General features: G+C 50.1%; 1 protein-coding gene across 2 annotated transcripts in view; it reads right to left on the reverse strand.

Annotated features, from left to right (window-relative positions):
• Positions 1-17,042, reverse strand: part of LOC135829695 (uncharacterized) — a 41,727-nt gene that overhangs the window by 5,229 nt on the left and 19,456 nt on the right. For both annotated transcript variants that reach the window (XM_065342085.1, XM_065342086.1), the window contains 4 exons: positions 16,418-16,544; positions 5,676-5,837; positions 5,030-5,122; positions 4,784-4,846 (listed from right to left, as the gene is read on the reverse strand). In XM_065342085.1, the coding sequence (XP_065198157.1) occupies positions 4,784-4,846; positions 5,030-5,122; positions 5,676-5,837; positions 16,418-16,544 (445 nt within the window). The remainder of the gene's footprint in view (positions 1-4,783; positions 4,847-5,029; positions 5,123-5,675; positions 5,838-16,417; positions 16,545-17,042) is intronic.

The raw sequence follows: 17,042 nt of genomic DNA on the forward strand, positions 1-17,042 counted from the left end.
TTTACTTCCATTATTCCCTGTAGTATTTATCACAATAGTATTCCTTTCTTCCTACCCTATTTCAGTGCATATAAAGCCATGGCGTTATGTGAAACATCGCTGTTAACATTCTACTCCCCATGCTAGAGTATAGAGTAGACACACACGCGTGCAGGACGCGACACACCAAAAGACAAGAGAGTGAGTTTGGAAGAATGGGAATGTCGGGCAGAGTAGCTGGCCTCAATTGAGTGCGCGTTAACGAATCGTGTGGTCGGCCTACCGAGGGCAGGAGCTGTATATGACCAAGTGGGTCGGCCTGCGCTGAGCAGGAGCGGTTTGTGACCCATGCGAGTTGGTGGGTCGGCCTGCGTTGAGCAGGAGCGGTTTATGACCCATGCGAGTTTAATAGTAGTGCGCGAGAGGCCAGTTACGGAGGAGTGCCCGCATCCATGTGTTTCAAAATATATGGAGTGGAGTGCAAGAGTAAGAAATGGGATGAGGAGGGTGGGTCAGAATTTGAAAGCTGACTGCAGGCAAGGAAACTGGAAAGACAGCAAGCTCTGTTGTGCGCGCAGGAAATCTGCGCATGCGCAGAGCGTGGGCATGTGATGTCTATGATACACAGCAGTATGTAGAGAGAGCAAGATTGTGCACACACGTAAGGAGGGTTATGCAACCCGTTATAAAGGCCAACAGTGAAGCAATGGTATGTGACTGTTAACAACGGTTAACTCCAACATTAACCGAACATTTAACATTCTACTCCCCATGCTAGAGTATAGAGTAGACACACACGCGTGCAGGACGCGACACACCAAAAGACAAGAGAGTGAGTTTGGAAGAATGGGAATGTCGGGCAGAGTAGCTGGCCTCAATTGAGTGCGCGTTAACGAATCGTGTGGTCGGCCTACCGAGGGCAGGAGCTGTATATGACCAAGTGGGTCGGCCTGCGCTGAGCAGGAGCGGTTTGTGACCCATGCGAGTTGGTGGGTCGGCCTGCGTTGAGCAGGAGCGGTTTATGACCCATGCGAGTTTAATAGTAGTGCGCGAGAGGCCAGTTACGGAGGAGTGCCCATGCCGACATTCCCATTAGGGCCAGAGGAGATAGCGGGTGATAACAGCCAATATAGATGGTAAGTATGTATTGCACAAGAGCGTTGTTCTAGAGGCATAAAGTCAGACTGATATTGTGGAGTAGGATCGACAGAGAACGCTATCTGCATCCTAAGTGAATGTCTTTGCACTTACTCGGTGATCGGCTGGACCATGGTGTCAGGCCGCTCCGCAGCTGTAGGAGCAAAGGTCCTGAAGGCATCCATCTTGTTCCGGGACAGGGCATCAGCGATGGTATTGGAAATTCCTGGCAGGTGCGATGCTCGGACCAGGAAATTGTGCTTCACACAGATTGAGTACAGGGTGCGGATGAGTGCCATGACTGCAGGGGACCGGCTCGTGCCCGTCTTCAGGCACTCCACGACAGCTTGGTTGTCGCACTGAAACTCCACACGCAGCCGCAGCCACTCGATCCCCCATGTGGCGCAGGCCGCGACAATGGCGAAGAGCTCCTTGTAGGTAATGCTTAGTTCCAGTTGCTGCGGAGACCAGTCACCTCTGAACCAGCGACCATTGAAGAAGGCTCCAAATCCAATGGTGCCACTTGCGTCGGTTTGCAACTGGAGGTCAGCGCTGGGCATCCACTTCTCTAGCAGGAAAAATGACTTTCCGTTCCATGTTGACAGAGTCTGGTGCCACCAGCTCAGGTCGCCCTTGGCTGAGGCTGAGAGGTGCAGCATTCGGTGAGATGACATCTCAGATGTGGCCTTGTCGAGGTCATACAGGCGGCGTAAGAATGTACGGCCGGCAGGAATTGCTCTGGAAGCGAACGAGAGGTGGCCCAGGAGGGAGGCGAGTTCGCGTTTGAGAACGCAACCCTGGTCGAGGGTGGTAGAGACTAAACGACGTAGGGCCAGAAGCTTGGACTGAGGCAGACGCACTTCCAAGCGATCGGTGTCCAGTTCCAAACCGAGGAAGGTGAGGACAGTGGAAGGGCCCTCAACTTTCTCTGTGGCGACAGGTATGTTCAAGAACTGGAACAAGTCCAAGATGATGGCCTTGTGCTTGGCCGCCAGGGAGGAGCTTGGTGGGCAGATGTCGAGGAAGTCATCGAGGTAGTGCATTACGTCGGGCAAGGAGCCGACATGGACAAGGACCCAGTTGATAGCCGTTGCCAGCTGGTTGAAGATGAATGGTGAGGAGCGGAGACCAAATGGAAGGACCTTCTCGTAATAGTACATGCCGTTCCAACGGATCCCGAGAAGATGCCAGTCCGAGGGGGCGACGGGACACAGGCGAAATGCATTACGGATATCTACCTTTGTCAAGAGGGAGCCCTTGCCGAGGCGCATAATGGCGGCAATTGCGGTGTCCACAGAGTCGTAATGCAGGCTGAACTGCCCGCGTGGTATAGCATCGTTGACACTGCTGCCATCGGGAGACGACAGGTCATGTATCACACGAAGTTTTCCATTGGACTTCGGCACAACACCCAGACCAGATGTCTGCATGCACAGAAAGGGTGGCTCCGGAAATGGACCTGCTGTTTGCCCAGCTTCACAACATTCGGTCAAATAGGAAGAAACATACTGCATATTACGGATAGCCGACAGGTGATTGGGAGAACTATGAACACCAGATATAGCAGCAGAATGGCCTATCGTGAAACCATGACACAACCCATGCAGCACAAAGTGAGAGAAGGAGTGATCAGAATGACGGTTAAGGAGCCCGGCTAATCGGCGTACATTGATGGGGGTCTCCACAGAATGTTTACGGAGCAGACGCTGAGGTGGCGGACTGTCCCCTGCCACATTTGACTTCTGGGTGCTTCCCGCGACATTGAAGGCACACATGGGCACGATAGCAGAATGAGTTGTTGCATTGGTCCTTGTTGAAGTTGCGGCAGATAGGCTTCCCAAGATGGGTTGGCGCGCTGGACTGCGGCGGACCTCCACTCCCAGCGCCGACGGATGGAGGCCCTGGTCTAAAGGGACACCGGGCCTGGGCCACTGGGTGCACCAGAGAACAGCGCGAACATGGCGGGCGACCACGGCTGGTGAATGACGACTGCCACAAATTAGAGTCGATGATAGCCCAGTCGTACGACAGTGGTTGGGAGGCTATGGCGCGCCGGAAACGCCTGTCATAACTTAGCCATGCGTCCACCTGATACGAGTTATTTGCATCCAGAATAGTGGCCTGATATGTCAGCAAATCATTCGCCCTATCTGGAGCCGCCGCGACAATTACTCTTGTGTAGACAGTAAACGCCTCGAGCCATGACGCTACATCGTGGACATGGCGGCGCTGGGCCTGAGTTGGCTTCTGTACAAGTTGGACAGAGCGGTTGGCCCCCACAGCTAGCTGGACCACATCGGGCTCCACACCCAGCTGGTCCGGGAGGAGGTCGTCGAAGTCAATAAACTCGCCGCGTTCAATTCGCCCGCGGAGTTTATCAGGAACAGAGAGCGACGGACGAGCAGCCGGCAGATGGCCCCGGAATGCATGAACGGAGCTGGAGTTGACAAGCGGCACGACGGCTGCAGCAGATTCCAACTGCTCTACTCGCTCCATCAGGGGCTGGAGGACCTGGCCGACGGCCTGAGAAACAGCCGAAGCAAGTACATCAGGGACCACACTCAAGGCGGCGGCAGAAGAAACTGACGGCGCAACGTCGGAGACAACAGAGGCCGTGGATAATGGAGTCCCGGTTGGTTGACGACGAACAGGAGTTGGCCTCGCACGCGCATTACTGCCTGCAGCCGAAGTTTGAGTTGCCGCCCCGGGATCAGGGACCACATCCAAGGCGGCGGCAGAAGAAACTGACGGCGCAACGTCGGAGACAACAGAATCCAAGTGGGGAGATATTGGAGTTCTGGGCGGTTGAAGACGAACAGGATTTCGCCGCACACGCACATTACGCCCTGTATCCGAAGGTTGAGCTGCCACTCTGGCCGATGGCGTCTTTTTTCTGGTCGAGAAACGAGCCATCGTGAGAATATAATACTCAAATAATCTCTGGCCGCTGAAGACACGTAGTCTGACGGGACTGAGCTGAGAGAGAACAAGGAAAGCGAATACTAAAGGCGGCAGCCAATCGGCAGAACTAGGACTGACACTCTGAAGCAGGACGGAGGCAAACTCAAATCAGAATTTGAAACTCAGAATTTGAAAGCTGACTGCAGGCAAGGAAACTGGAAAGACAGCAAGCTCTGTTGTGCGCGCAGGAAATCTGCGCATGCGCAGAGCGTGGGCATGTGATGTCTATGATACACAGCAGTATGTAGAGAGAGCAAGATTGTGCACACACGTAAGGAGGGTTATGCAACCCGTTATAAAGGCCAACAGTGAAGCAATGGTATGTGACTGTTAACAACGGTTAACTCCAACATTAACCGAACATTTTTGGACTAAACGTAGAAAATAGCCTCGGTTTTAACGCCATGGCGCTAAAAGTGAGAGACGCGTACATGCAAAAAAATCGGCAGATTATGAACTTCGAGTACTCGTATGGTGCCGTTGCACTTTCATGTCGAGCATCCATGTACTTTCAATTTTCCCTGAAAATTCGTGCAATAGTAGATACATATTATGCAGTCTCATGGGAGCTAAAGCCCTGGCTAACCTTACATGGTTGTACCTATGTGTAATAACGATATACCCTTGAAACAAGAGTGAGCCGCAACTGGGATGTGCCACGTATACTGCAGAAGCCCGCATAGTGGTTAGGTGCCATCTTACTTACCATTAGTGCCCAGTGGGCAGTGAAGTGTAATGGCATGATGATAACGTTGAACTCAGCCCGATCCTAAAGAGATAAAGGAGATGATAAAGAAGCAGAACCCGTTCCCTACATTACTAACACAATAGTAATTGGGTACTCGATACCATTTTGGAAATGAAAAAGCACACCTTTTATTTTACATGGAAAGTGCTATCAGTCGCAGAGTTACGACTAACTCTGCTGGTACTGGTTCTGCTGGAAGTTTACCTGAAATATTCTCCACTCATCGATGATACGAGTTGCTTTCCCGTCATCCGTGAATGCAAAGGTTGGCATGGCCAACACAGTGCGAGGGCCCATCTACAAGGTTGCAGCAGCGAAACACGCCAGATATGGTGCAGCATGTACTTAGAAATAAGGGCAATCCTATGCTCTGAACTGAACCGCAGAACTGAAATAAATAAATAAATGAAATGAACTTTACTTGCCGCAGAACAATGGGTAGCTGTCATGACACGTTCTCAGAATTATAATATATTTAGAAGTAAGCTCTATACTTCAAGCTGCACAATCTGGGAAGCTACATGTATGTCCTCTTGGTAACATAAATGTAAGTGATGGGGGGGGGGGGGGGCGGGCTTCCATGGACTGCTTTGGTTGGTCTCATCCACTCACTTCACCCTAAAAAAATATCTTACATCATGATCTGTTACCAGGGCATACCTAGGAAGGTCAGCCGGCTAATGCTCACACATTCCAGGTTTCTAAAGCTACTTCTTTAAAGTAGTAGAAATATCTCTGTGTCACACAGCCATGCATGTGTGACTTTTCAAAAAGTAAAATGGATACAATTTAATACTTGTGATTGCACAGTCTCAATTTTGTGATTATGCATTTAGGATTCTGAGCATACCAGATCGTTGGCAGAGTTCATCAAGCATTCAACAAATGCGTTGATGATCTCGTCATCAAGCCAAACACCACTCTTCAGGGTAGCCATAGCCTGTCCTGTCACAGCACCCCTCTTCAGGCGGCAAACGGCAGCATTGGAAGGCATGGACAAAGCCTTCTCAACCTGAAGGAGGCAAAGGGACAATGTAAAAAAGTGTTAATACTTTGAAATATCTGTGCAGATAGTGAGAAGTAATTTATTCAGTACTGTTATTCTGTTGGAGAGATCTGGCTGACCATCCGTGATCTGGGGTCACAGGCCATCGGCTAACTGAATTTTACATTGGGAATTCGTCTCTGTCCATCGAAGTACGCCTGTTCATGGATTCTGGGGCAGTGTTGCTGAAGGAGAATCACAGATGGGAGGTGCTCCCCCTGTTTTAACCACCCTGGCCAAGAAAGTCACCGCCCTGCAGAAGAGACGAGAACTACTAAACCCAGATCCTCAGTGACCAGCCGCAGCGACGGCATTAGTGAATTAGTGAAAGCTACCAGATCACCCATGATGGCTGCTTCAAGCACCCGTGCATGGAAGGCTGATGAGGCCGCTCCAGGTCCCTTGTGAGCACGAAATGCACCACAACTAAAGCCATCTCTTCCAGGGTCAGCAGCTTTAATGAGCGTTAGCATGCTAACGCGAGTTAGCAGCCAGCCCAGCGAGCTGGCCCAACCTGCACGCATGCGCGAGTCACGTGGGCACGCGCCCTTCAATATCCTGTACAATGTCTCTTTCATGTCATTGCTGTTTGGACTTTCGAGCGTGCAACTTGCGGAACAGGTGTTCCCGAAACAATTTCCTTTCATTGCTGTTTGGACTTTCGAGCGTGCAACTAACTTGCGGAACAGGTGTTCCCGAAACAATTTCCTTTCGTTAGACTTTCAAGCTTGCATTCTCGTATCTCTGCGTTTCAATTCAGACTTCATTGACGCCTGTTGGTGCCTGAAACAATGTCGTCGTCTACAGTGGAACGTCGACTGTGGTTTTTTAGCTTGCGCCATCATCAGGTTTCCTGAAATGAAGTACCTCCACGCGATCTCAGCGACCCTTGTTTGTGCCTTGAAACAATGTCGTCGTCACCAACCGGCGTCCAGCCTCTCCGGATCGCCTCGCTCTACCTGGCTCCGCCGCCCGCCTACTGCGAACGCAGCGACGGCCGCCACGCAGCACCACCACTGCAACAGCAGGCGCGAGCCTGACGATCGTAATTCGTATCCAGAGAGGCGAGTTCGTGGACTTTGATTTTCTGTTGGAAGTAACAACGGGAGTTGTCCACTGCCGTCACCAACGCCACCCAGCTTCTCCTCGCTCTACTTGGATCCGTATCGCCGCTCGCCGCCAGCAGGCCGGACCCTACTGGGAGCCCGGTGCAGTGACGACCGCCATATGCGCATGCAGCACCAACAGCAGGTGAACCTGACTGTCCTATACGGGCCCTTCTCGATCGCGTCCAGAGAGGCGAGTTCGTGGACTTCGATTTCCTGCTGCCCGATACAGTTGCAGTCAGTCCAGCTCCGGCGACGTTCCAACTCCGTAGCCCCTCATATGTTGCTCTTCTGGCGCACTAGCATTTATTTGAATCCGAACCCAGAACTGCGCTTCGTAGGCTGCATGACGGTAGCACTTGAGTTGAGACCTGGACAGTGTTCATGAATGGTCTGTGTTCCACTGTTCCTCACCGCGTTTCACGAGTGCCTGTGGACGTATTTGGCCACGATCGTCGCGGCCAATCGCCAGCTTTTGCCACCTAGAAACTGGACGTTATCAATACTCAATCTGCGGACAACTGTTTCGTCCTTTGTGGACTCATCAGCGCAGCACAGAGGGAATTAAGCCGAACCTGATAGCAATGGAAAATAAAATAAATCTCCAAAGCCAGGTTATCAATATCAACTTGTGGCAACTGCGCCTCGCGGTGTACTGGAACAGCACGACCCGCCTGCCAGCAGTGCAGCTCAGTGCACTCGCCAGCATTTCCGTGCGCATTTCGTCCTACTCACCAGTACAGATCCGCATCACGTACCGCAACCGTATGCCGCTACTACGAGTACGGCGCTTGCACGCGTCAGCTCAGGCAGTGCTACCTCCAGTGCCGACAGGAGCATCCCAGGGCAAAGTGTAAGGCCTCATCAGTAACTGTGTAAGCACTCAGTTTCTCACTTCTCAAAAAATTACTGGACTCACATCCTGATCCTATGCTCCGGAGGTATGTTGCACATGGTCGTAATTGTGGGGTTGTGGTAGGTTTCATCGGCAACCACTCAACTAACTGGGATCCATTGAATTTAACACGGTCACATGCTAACCCAGATTCTATTTCTGCGCAACGATCCGTTTCTTGCAGCAGGCTTGAAACAGCTGGCCGATCCGTTTCTTGCAGCAGGCTTGAAACAGCTGGCCCGTGTTCTTCACCCCCTTTCTCGCCTCTGTGCTGTTCCGGCGTAGATGCGGTTCCTAGACGAACGGGAAGTTACACACGACACACCCTTTGTAAAGCCTGGAGGGTCGAAGTGTCAACGATTACATTCCAGCAGACCGTGTCTCTCCACAATGTCAAGATGACAATGCTGCAAACATGATTAGACAATTGCTCGCCCCGCTGTATCTTGCTAAGCTCAATGTTAAAAGTGCATTCTGCCGAATTCCCGTCTGCCCGGAGGAGTGGCCCTTGTTGAACCGCTGGCAGGATCAATACTGTTATGAGAGCGTCCTGCCCTTCAGACTGTACTACGCTCCAGGCCAGCTATATGGAACTCTGTCGCATCCGCCAGTGAATGGATTGTGTGCGGGCAGTTCGCACTCCCACGCCTGTTGCATTACGGGGAATACCTCAATTAATGTTACTTCCTCAATGCATGCTCTGGACTTGTGTTACCTCGCCAGCAACTCGCTATTCTGCTCCGAGCTTTTACATACCTCGGTGTTTCTCTGGCCCCAGCAAAAGTGGAGGGTCCAGCTCAATTCCTGACGTTATTGGCATCTTCCCATTACGGGAAATACCTCGACTAACGTTTCTGTCTCCATGCATGCTCTGGACTTGTGTTAGCTCGCCAGCAACTCGCTACTCGGCGCCGTGCGTTTACATACCTCGGTGTTTCTCTGGCGTCAGCAAAAGTGCTTCCTCGATGTATGCTCTGGACCTGTGTTAGCTCGCCAGCAACTCGCTACTCGGCACCGTGCGTTTACATACCTCGGTATTTCTCTGGCGTCAGCAAAAGTGGAGGGTCCAGCCCACGTCCTGACGTTTATCGGCGTCATCCTGGACACCCGCGCGCTCACATCAGTCTGCCGATGGACGAACTTGCCAAGCTTCACGACCTCCTACGGGCCACTCTCAACACAGCTTCAACTACCCAATGTCAACTCGAGTATCTTTTGGGAAAGCTCTCGTTTGCTACAAGAGTGATAGTCCCAGGACGCACATTGCAGATTGTGGTCACTTGCCAACTGGTACCGGCAGCCGTATTACCTGATCAAGCTCTCCGAAGAGTGCCTCAAATACCTTCGCTGATGGCCTTAGCTCCTGGAATAGTAGAACGGCCGGTCCTTCTTCCTACACCCTAAGTGGACGCCGTCCCCCAACTTGCTGCTATTCACTGATGCAAGTGGTGCACTTGGCTGGTGCGCAAACAATTGCAACCGGGGATAGGGCAATGGACAGTCAATCAAGCTATTCACTGATGCAAGTGGTGCACTTGGCTGGTGCGCAAACAATTGCAACCGGGGATAGGGCAATGGACAGTCAATCAAGCAGACCAGCCAATCGCAAAGAGTGGTTTGCAATTGTGGCAGCACCTGGAAAAGCTAGCGGCACCAGCAGCAGATGCCAATCGATCGGCTTTGCAGCAACTGCGAAAATCTTGCTCATCAGTTGTGGCTATGGCCTGGCGTCATACACCGGCCACTCGTTTCGAATCAGCTGCCGGACTCGATATTCAGAGAGGCGGGAAGGTGGAAAGCCATGTCTGCCCGAGTAACATTCAGAGGCCACCAGCAGCCAAAGCATGGGTGGCTGTGGCAATGGCCTCAGCCCATGATATCGAGTTCCTGTTAGTCAATCGTTACCGAGCTTGCACTGCTTACAAATATCACAGGTAGCTGCACTTTGTGATCCGCTCTGGGAGTGCCGATTTATGGAATATATGCTCTCAACTGGTTATGCACCTCTATATATCTAGCATTTGGCGGCTCTATTCAGAGTCATTGGCGGCTCCATGCGGAGGCATTGGCGGCTCCATGCGGAGTCATTCGGCGGCTCCATGCGGAGTAATTGGCAGCTCCATGCGGAGTAATTCGGCGGCTCCATGCGGAGTCATTCGCTGGCTCCATGCGGAGTCAATTGCCGGCTCCATGCGGAGTCATTCGCCGGCTCCATGCGGAGTCATTCGCCGGCTCCATGCGGAGTCATTTGCCGGCTCCATGCGGAGTCATTCGCCTGCTCCATGCGGAGTCATTTGCCGGCTCCATGCGGAGTCATTTGCCGGCTCCATGCGGAGTCATTTGCCGGCTCCATGCGGAGTCATTCGCCTGCTCCAAGCGGAGTCATTTGCTGGCTCAGCTGCGAGCCATTATACCAGTTGCTCGAATCGGCACTCCCAGCTTAATGCAAAACTCGGTTGCTCTGTTGTGAGGTGGGGGGATGCTAAATGAGCGTTAGCATGCTAACGCGAGTTAGCAGCCAGCCCAGCGAGCTGGCCCAACCTGCACGCATGCGCGAGTCACGTGGGCACGCGCCCTTCAATATCCTGTACAATGTCTCTTTCATGTCATTGCTGTTTGGACTTTCGAGCCTGCAACTTGCGGAACAGGTGTTCCCGAAACAATTTCCTTCCCACCCTCCCACCCACTAGCTCAACTCATGTTTCTGGCGCACACATGACGGTATCTGTATAGTCCATGAGAATATATGCTCTCAACTGGTTATGCATCTCTATATATCTAGCATTTGGCGGCTCTATTCAGAGTCATTGGCGGCTCCATGCGGAGGCATTGGCGGCTCCATGCGGAGTCATTCGGCGGCTCCATGCGGAGTAATTGGCAGCTCCATGCGGAGTAATTCGGCGGCTCCATGCGGAGTCATTCGCTGGCTCCATGCGGAGTCAATTGCCGGCTCCATGCGGAGTCATTCGCCGGCTCCATGCGGAGTCATTCGCCGGCTCCATGCGGAGTCATTTGCCGGCTCCATGCGGAGTCATTCGCCTGCTCCATGCGGAGTCATTTGCCAGCTCCATGCGGAGTCATTTGCCGGCTCCATGCGGAGTCATTTGCCGGCTCCATGCGGAGTCATTCGCCTGCTCCAAGCGGAGTCATTTGCTGGCTCAGCTGCGAGCCATTATACCAGTTGCTCGAATCGGCACTCCCAGCTTAATGCAAAACTCGGTTGCTCTGTTGTGAGGTGGGGGGATGCTAAATGAGCGTTAGCATGCTAACGCGAGTTAGCAGCCAGCCCAGCGAGCTGGCCCAACCTGCACGCATGCGCGAGTCACGTGGGCACGCGCCCTTCAATATCCTGTACAATGTCTCTTTCATGTCATTGCTGTTTGGACTTTCGAGCGTGCAACTTGCGGAACAGGTGTTCCCGAAACAATTTCCTTCCCACCCTCCCACCCACTAGCTCAACTCATGTTTCTGGCGCACACATGACGGTATCTGTATAGTCCATGAGAATATATGCTCTCAACTGGTTATGCATCTCTATATATCTAGCATTTGGCGGCTCTATTCAGAGTCATTGGCGGCTCCATGCGGAGGCATTGGCGGCTCCATGCGGAGTCATTCGGCGGCTCCATGCGGAGTAATTGGCAGCTCCATGCGGAGTAATTCGGCGGCTCCATGCGGAGTCATTCGCTGGCTCCATGCGGAGTCAATTGCCGGCTCCATGCGGAGTCATTCGCCGGCTCCATGCGGAGTCATTCGCCGGCTCCATGCGGAGTCATTTGCCGGCTCCATGCGGAGTCATTCGCCTGCTCCATGCGGAGTCATTTGCCGGCTCCATGCGGAGTCATTTGCCGGCTCCATGCGGAGTCATTTGCCGGCTCCATGCGGAGTCATTCGCCTGCTCCAAGCGGAGTCATTTGCTGGCTCAGCTGCGAGCCATTATACCAGTTGCTCGAATCGGCACTCCCAGCTTAATGCAAAACTCGGTTGCTCTGTTGTGAGGTGGGGGGATGCTAACAGCTGGTAACTTGGCCAGACACTACATATGCCAAGTATGACATCTTCGCAGCATGGCCCCAGACGTGCCAAGTTGCAGGTCAGTGCAGAAGAGACTACAACTACTGATCCCACTTCCTCAGTGACCAGCCGCAGCTACGGCATTAGTGGATTAGTGAAAGCTACCAGATCACCCATGATGGCTGCTTCAAGCACCCGTGCATGGAAGGCTGATGAGGCCGCTCCAGGTCCCTTGTGAGCACGAAATGCCCAAAAACTAAAGCCATCTCTCCCAGGGTCAGCAGCTTTACCGCTGGTAACTTGGCCAGACAGTACATATGCAAAGTATGACATCTTCACAGCATGGCCCCAGACGTGCCAAGTCGCAGGTCAGTACAGAAGAGACAAGCACCACCAATCGCAGATCCTCAGTGACCAGCCGCAGCTACGACATTAGTGGATTAGTGAAAGCTACCAGATCACCCATGATGGCTGCTTCAAGCACCCGTGCATGGAAGGCTGATGAGGCCGCTCCAGGTCCCTTGTGAGCACGAAATGCACCACAACTAAAGCCATCTCTTCCAGGGTCAGCAGCTTTACAGCTGGTAACTTGGCCAGACACTACATATGCCAAGTATGACATCTTCGCAGCATGGCCCCAGACGTGCCAAGTTGCAGGTCAGTGCAGAAGAGACTACAACTACTGATCCCACTTCCTCAGTGACCAGCCGCAGCTACGGCATTAGTGGATTAGTGAAAGCTACCAGATCACCCATGATGGCTGCTTCAAGCACCCGTGCATGGAAGGCTGATGAGGCCGCTCCAGGTCCCTTGTGAGCACGAAATGCCCAAAAACTAAAGCCATCTCTCCCAGGGTCAGCAGCTTTACCGCTGGTAACTTGGCCAGACAGTACATATGCAAAGTATGACATCTTCACAGCATGGCCCCAGACGTGCCAAGTCGCAGGTCAGTACAGAAGAGACAAGCACCACCAATCGCAGATCCTCAGTGACCAGCCGCAGCTACGACATTAGTGGATTAGTGAAAGCTACCAGATCACCCATGATGGCTGCTTTAAACACCCGTGCATGGAAGGCTGCTGAGGCCGCTCCAGGTCCCTTGTGAGCACGAAATGCACCACAACTAAAGCCATCTCTTCTAGGGTCGTCAGTTGTCAGCTGAGATAATGTAGGTAGGTCCTTGAACGTAACATGATCTACAAAGTTAGTCTCAGTTCTCATCACTCGGATGTTGAGCCAATAGTAATGTGTAAAGAGAAAAGGATCTATAAGTTACTAGTTATGACTAACAGTCCACCAAGGTAACGAGATAATATACAGTCAGATAGTGCCACAACAAGGCACAACACTGACAAGGATATTGAGACATTCGACGACCTGACACTTAGTTCCAACACATGTACGAAGCGCAAACCACCAACCTTCCAAATAGGAAGGCTCAGGTGCGGAAGGTGCCAATGAGGGGAAGGGGATGCACCACATGTTGGAGCTAGGTGTCAGGTCGTCGAATGTCTCAATATCCTTGTCAGTTTTGTGCCTTGTTGTCACACTATCTGACTGTATATAGGGCTTCGAAGTGATGACGCCACACATACTTGACAATGCATGCCAACGAGATTTTTGGGTACAAGCAAACTTCCCCTATTGTTTTAGAAGTAATAATTATGCGCTGATATAATTAAAATAGAAGAAATCACATGGAAACGAGTTATGAAGCAACTATCCACGACTGTAACAAGATAATAAGCGGTCAGAAAATGCGGTAACAGGGCACAAAACTGACATGCTACTGTGACATTCAACGACCTGAGACCTAGCTCTCACACACCTGCAGTGCGCAAACCAACAGCCTGTTATCGCACTTTCTGACGGCTCATTTTGTTACAGTCGTGATAGTTGCTTCATAACTAGTTTCCATGTGATTTCTTCTATTTTAATTACATTTATTGGCTCAGTATCCAAGTTAAGTTTGCACACCTGATGAGCCGTCACGAACAATACGGCGAAACGTACGTTGTGTGAAACTACTTGCTATCGTAGTCAACTCGTCCACAATACTGTCATGCACGAGGAGTACCGTTAGATATTGGCGTCCAATAATAATAATAATCATAATCATAATTGCAATTTCAAATTTGGACTTCACGGAGAATTTCAAGTTTTTAGGAAATTAGAGGCCACATTGTATTTGCTTGCAGTGGACATAGTTTGATGCGCTCCCCATGATATCAAGCGAATGGCCGATGGCCCTCTTGATTGGTGTGAGTTGCCAGTATGATGCAAGCCAGATGTGGATTGATCGAAGAAGGATAGATTTACCATCACTGTGGATAAGAGTCATACTGTAGCTCAGTTGGTTAGAGCATTGCTCGCGAATAGCAAGGTCCCTGGTTCGAGTCCCGGTGGTGTGACTGATGATTTTTTCTTTCTTTCATATCTGGCTTGCAAGTGTTGAGTTTCGGAGAGAAAAGAGCAGTACGTGGCATGTGGCCTCTAATTTCCTAATACTGTAAAACATGTAATTTTAGGTGCATTAAAATTTTGGTGCCAGGGACCTGCCAGGTTTCAGGTGTAATTTAGAATTAGGTGACCAGCGATCCCTTCACATACAGTGCATACGCCAGTGCCTTTTATGTGTAATTTAAATTTAGGTGCCTGGTTTCTCTACCGAAATCACCGAAATTAAAGTTACACCGAAAATTACATGATTTACAGTAATTTGAAACTCGGATGTGGAGCCATAAATAAATATGGAAGAGAAAAAGACATATGGATACGAGTTAAGAGTAACTCTCCATCACTGTAACATGATACTATATACAGTCAGAAAGTGCAATAACTAGGCACAAAACTGACAGAGTACTGAAACATTCGACGTCCTGACACCTAGCTTCAACACATCTCCGTAGCGCTAACCGACAGCCTTCCAACTTGGAAGGTTCAAGGTTATGGAAAGACCAAAGAGAGGAAGGTAAGCGCAACGAAAACGAGCAAAAGCTACAGTCCCAACGGAACAAAGAATGTCGATTGTTACTGGACGATGACGAGACCAGTACGATATTTGACAAAGAGGTCTAACTACAATTCGAAGCAGCAAAGCAGCACACCACCCAACTTGGGTGGGTCATAAATATCAAAGATAAATAAATAAAGGGAAGCTTTGCGAAAACGAATTGTACAAGCCGAAAGCCAAACTCCTACAGTACTCCTCATGCATGACATTGTGATGGACTAGTTGACTACAAAACAAGTTGTTTCACACGACGCTTTGCACTTTCTGACTGTATATAGTATCATGTTACAGTGATGGAGAGTTACTCTTAACTCGTATCCATATGTCTTTTTCTCTTCCATATTTACAGTAATCATAATAATAATACTTTGGTCGAGTGCTGATGGGGGATAATAACAGTTACAATGATGAACAGTTACTCTAAACTTGTATCCATATTTTCCTTTCCTTTCTACATTCTGTTGGGAATGGACTTATACTGTTAGGAATGGAGGTAACTCCACTAGAATGATCTAGCAGCATGTTGAACGTCTCTATGCCTCTAAGAGCTCTCATAACCTTTATTCCAATTTTACACCTCTAAATGCTGGCTCGATCAAGTACGAAGAAAAAGGACAAGGAGTGGTAGTGGCTTACAATAGAGAAAGGTTCAGGATATGAACTACGACAGACAGCAACTTTGAAATCTCTAAAGCAATCAGTGCCCAATGCTGTAGGCAGCAAGCTGTTTCGGCCATAAATGCCTCATCAGTGCAGCTACGAGCTTTAAGCCGAGTTGCCAACCATGGTAAAGAAGAAAAAAAATATTCTACGCAGCCTCTTTTGCAATACATAATGGCATAGTATGCAGCCACCGTTTTTCTTTACTCTTATTTCATGCACTTACGGTTTTCTTCATTCAGCTCTATTTCACGCACTTACCTAGGGTACCCTGTAAAAAGACTGACAGTCTGTGGGGATTCCCCTAATAAAATACTACTACTCCTACCAAGAGTGCATAAACAAGAGTATGCAACTGTGGTTATGGGACAGTGCGCGGCGCGCTGCCTTCATTACGTAACTTTACGAGTCCATTCGTTTTTGCTCGAATCGTTCCAGTACCTACGGAATCTCTCAATTTTGGCACGTGAACTCCAAGTACGAAAGTTCAAATGATGTAATGAAGGCAGCGCGCCGCGCATCTGGCCCATAGAATAGAGATCACAGTTGCATACTCTTGTTTACGGACTCTTGGTACTACTACTAAAGCAATGGGTGGATATGCAGTAGTGTCTTGTATTAAAGCCTATCTCATAGAAGTCTATTTGGAATAGAAGCCTGATTTTAGTGTTGACACACATAGAAATACCTGGTTTGAATAGAAGCCTGATGTGAATATAAGCCTAGCTCTGACATCAGCTTCTACAGGAATAAGCCTGGCTTTAATACGCGGCGTTAAGGTTATCATGGTACTGATTTATATTGTCCAAAGCGGATGCTAAGGTAGGTAAAACGCTGAAGAATAAGTTGACCGACTAACCTGTACATGGGTATCTCCTGATAATGTCATAGAAGACCAACTGCAATCAACTGCTCGAAAGTTGATTGCAGTTGGAGTTGCAGGCATCTGCTCACTTCGTTCCTGAATTGACTCTGTCACATGAGTTCTGGTATTTTACAGAGAAAATAACAATAAATCACAGTAAGAAGACAGAAGAAAATTCAATGTCATTTTACTGGACGATCGGTAGAGGTAAATATGTGTGTTAGGTATCTCCTCCGGTACAATCTACAACCTTTCCCAAGCTGGCCTGCATGCACCCGTACTCACCTTTTGTTCCGTTGGCCTGGGTAGCTACTTGCGCGCCCATATTTGCCATAGCTACCCAGGCCCTTTATCTTGCATTCTCTCCCACCCAATCTCATAGTTGTTGTAGTTCGTCTTTCTCTCCGTCTAGAATAAAAAGTCTTTCCACCTACCCGTGCCCGTTGTCCATTGTGTCTGGCATAAGGAGAAAGTTACTCAACATAATGTAATGCAATGTTACAGGCATATGGACTTGCTCATGGTTATGGCTACTCAAATTTCCTGATAAATGGATCTGTCCCTTACAAGGTTTCTGCCAGCAAGCAAGTACATGTATTTCTCCAATATTCCTGGAGAA

Source organism: Sycon ciliatum, chromosome 13 (assembly GCF_964019385.1).
Source record: "Sycon ciliatum chromosome 13, ocSycCili1.1, whole genome shotgun sequence".
In the NCBI taxonomy this organism is placed as follows: Eukaryota; Metazoa; Porifera; class Calcarea; order Leucosolenida; family Sycettidae; genus Sycon; species Sycon ciliatum.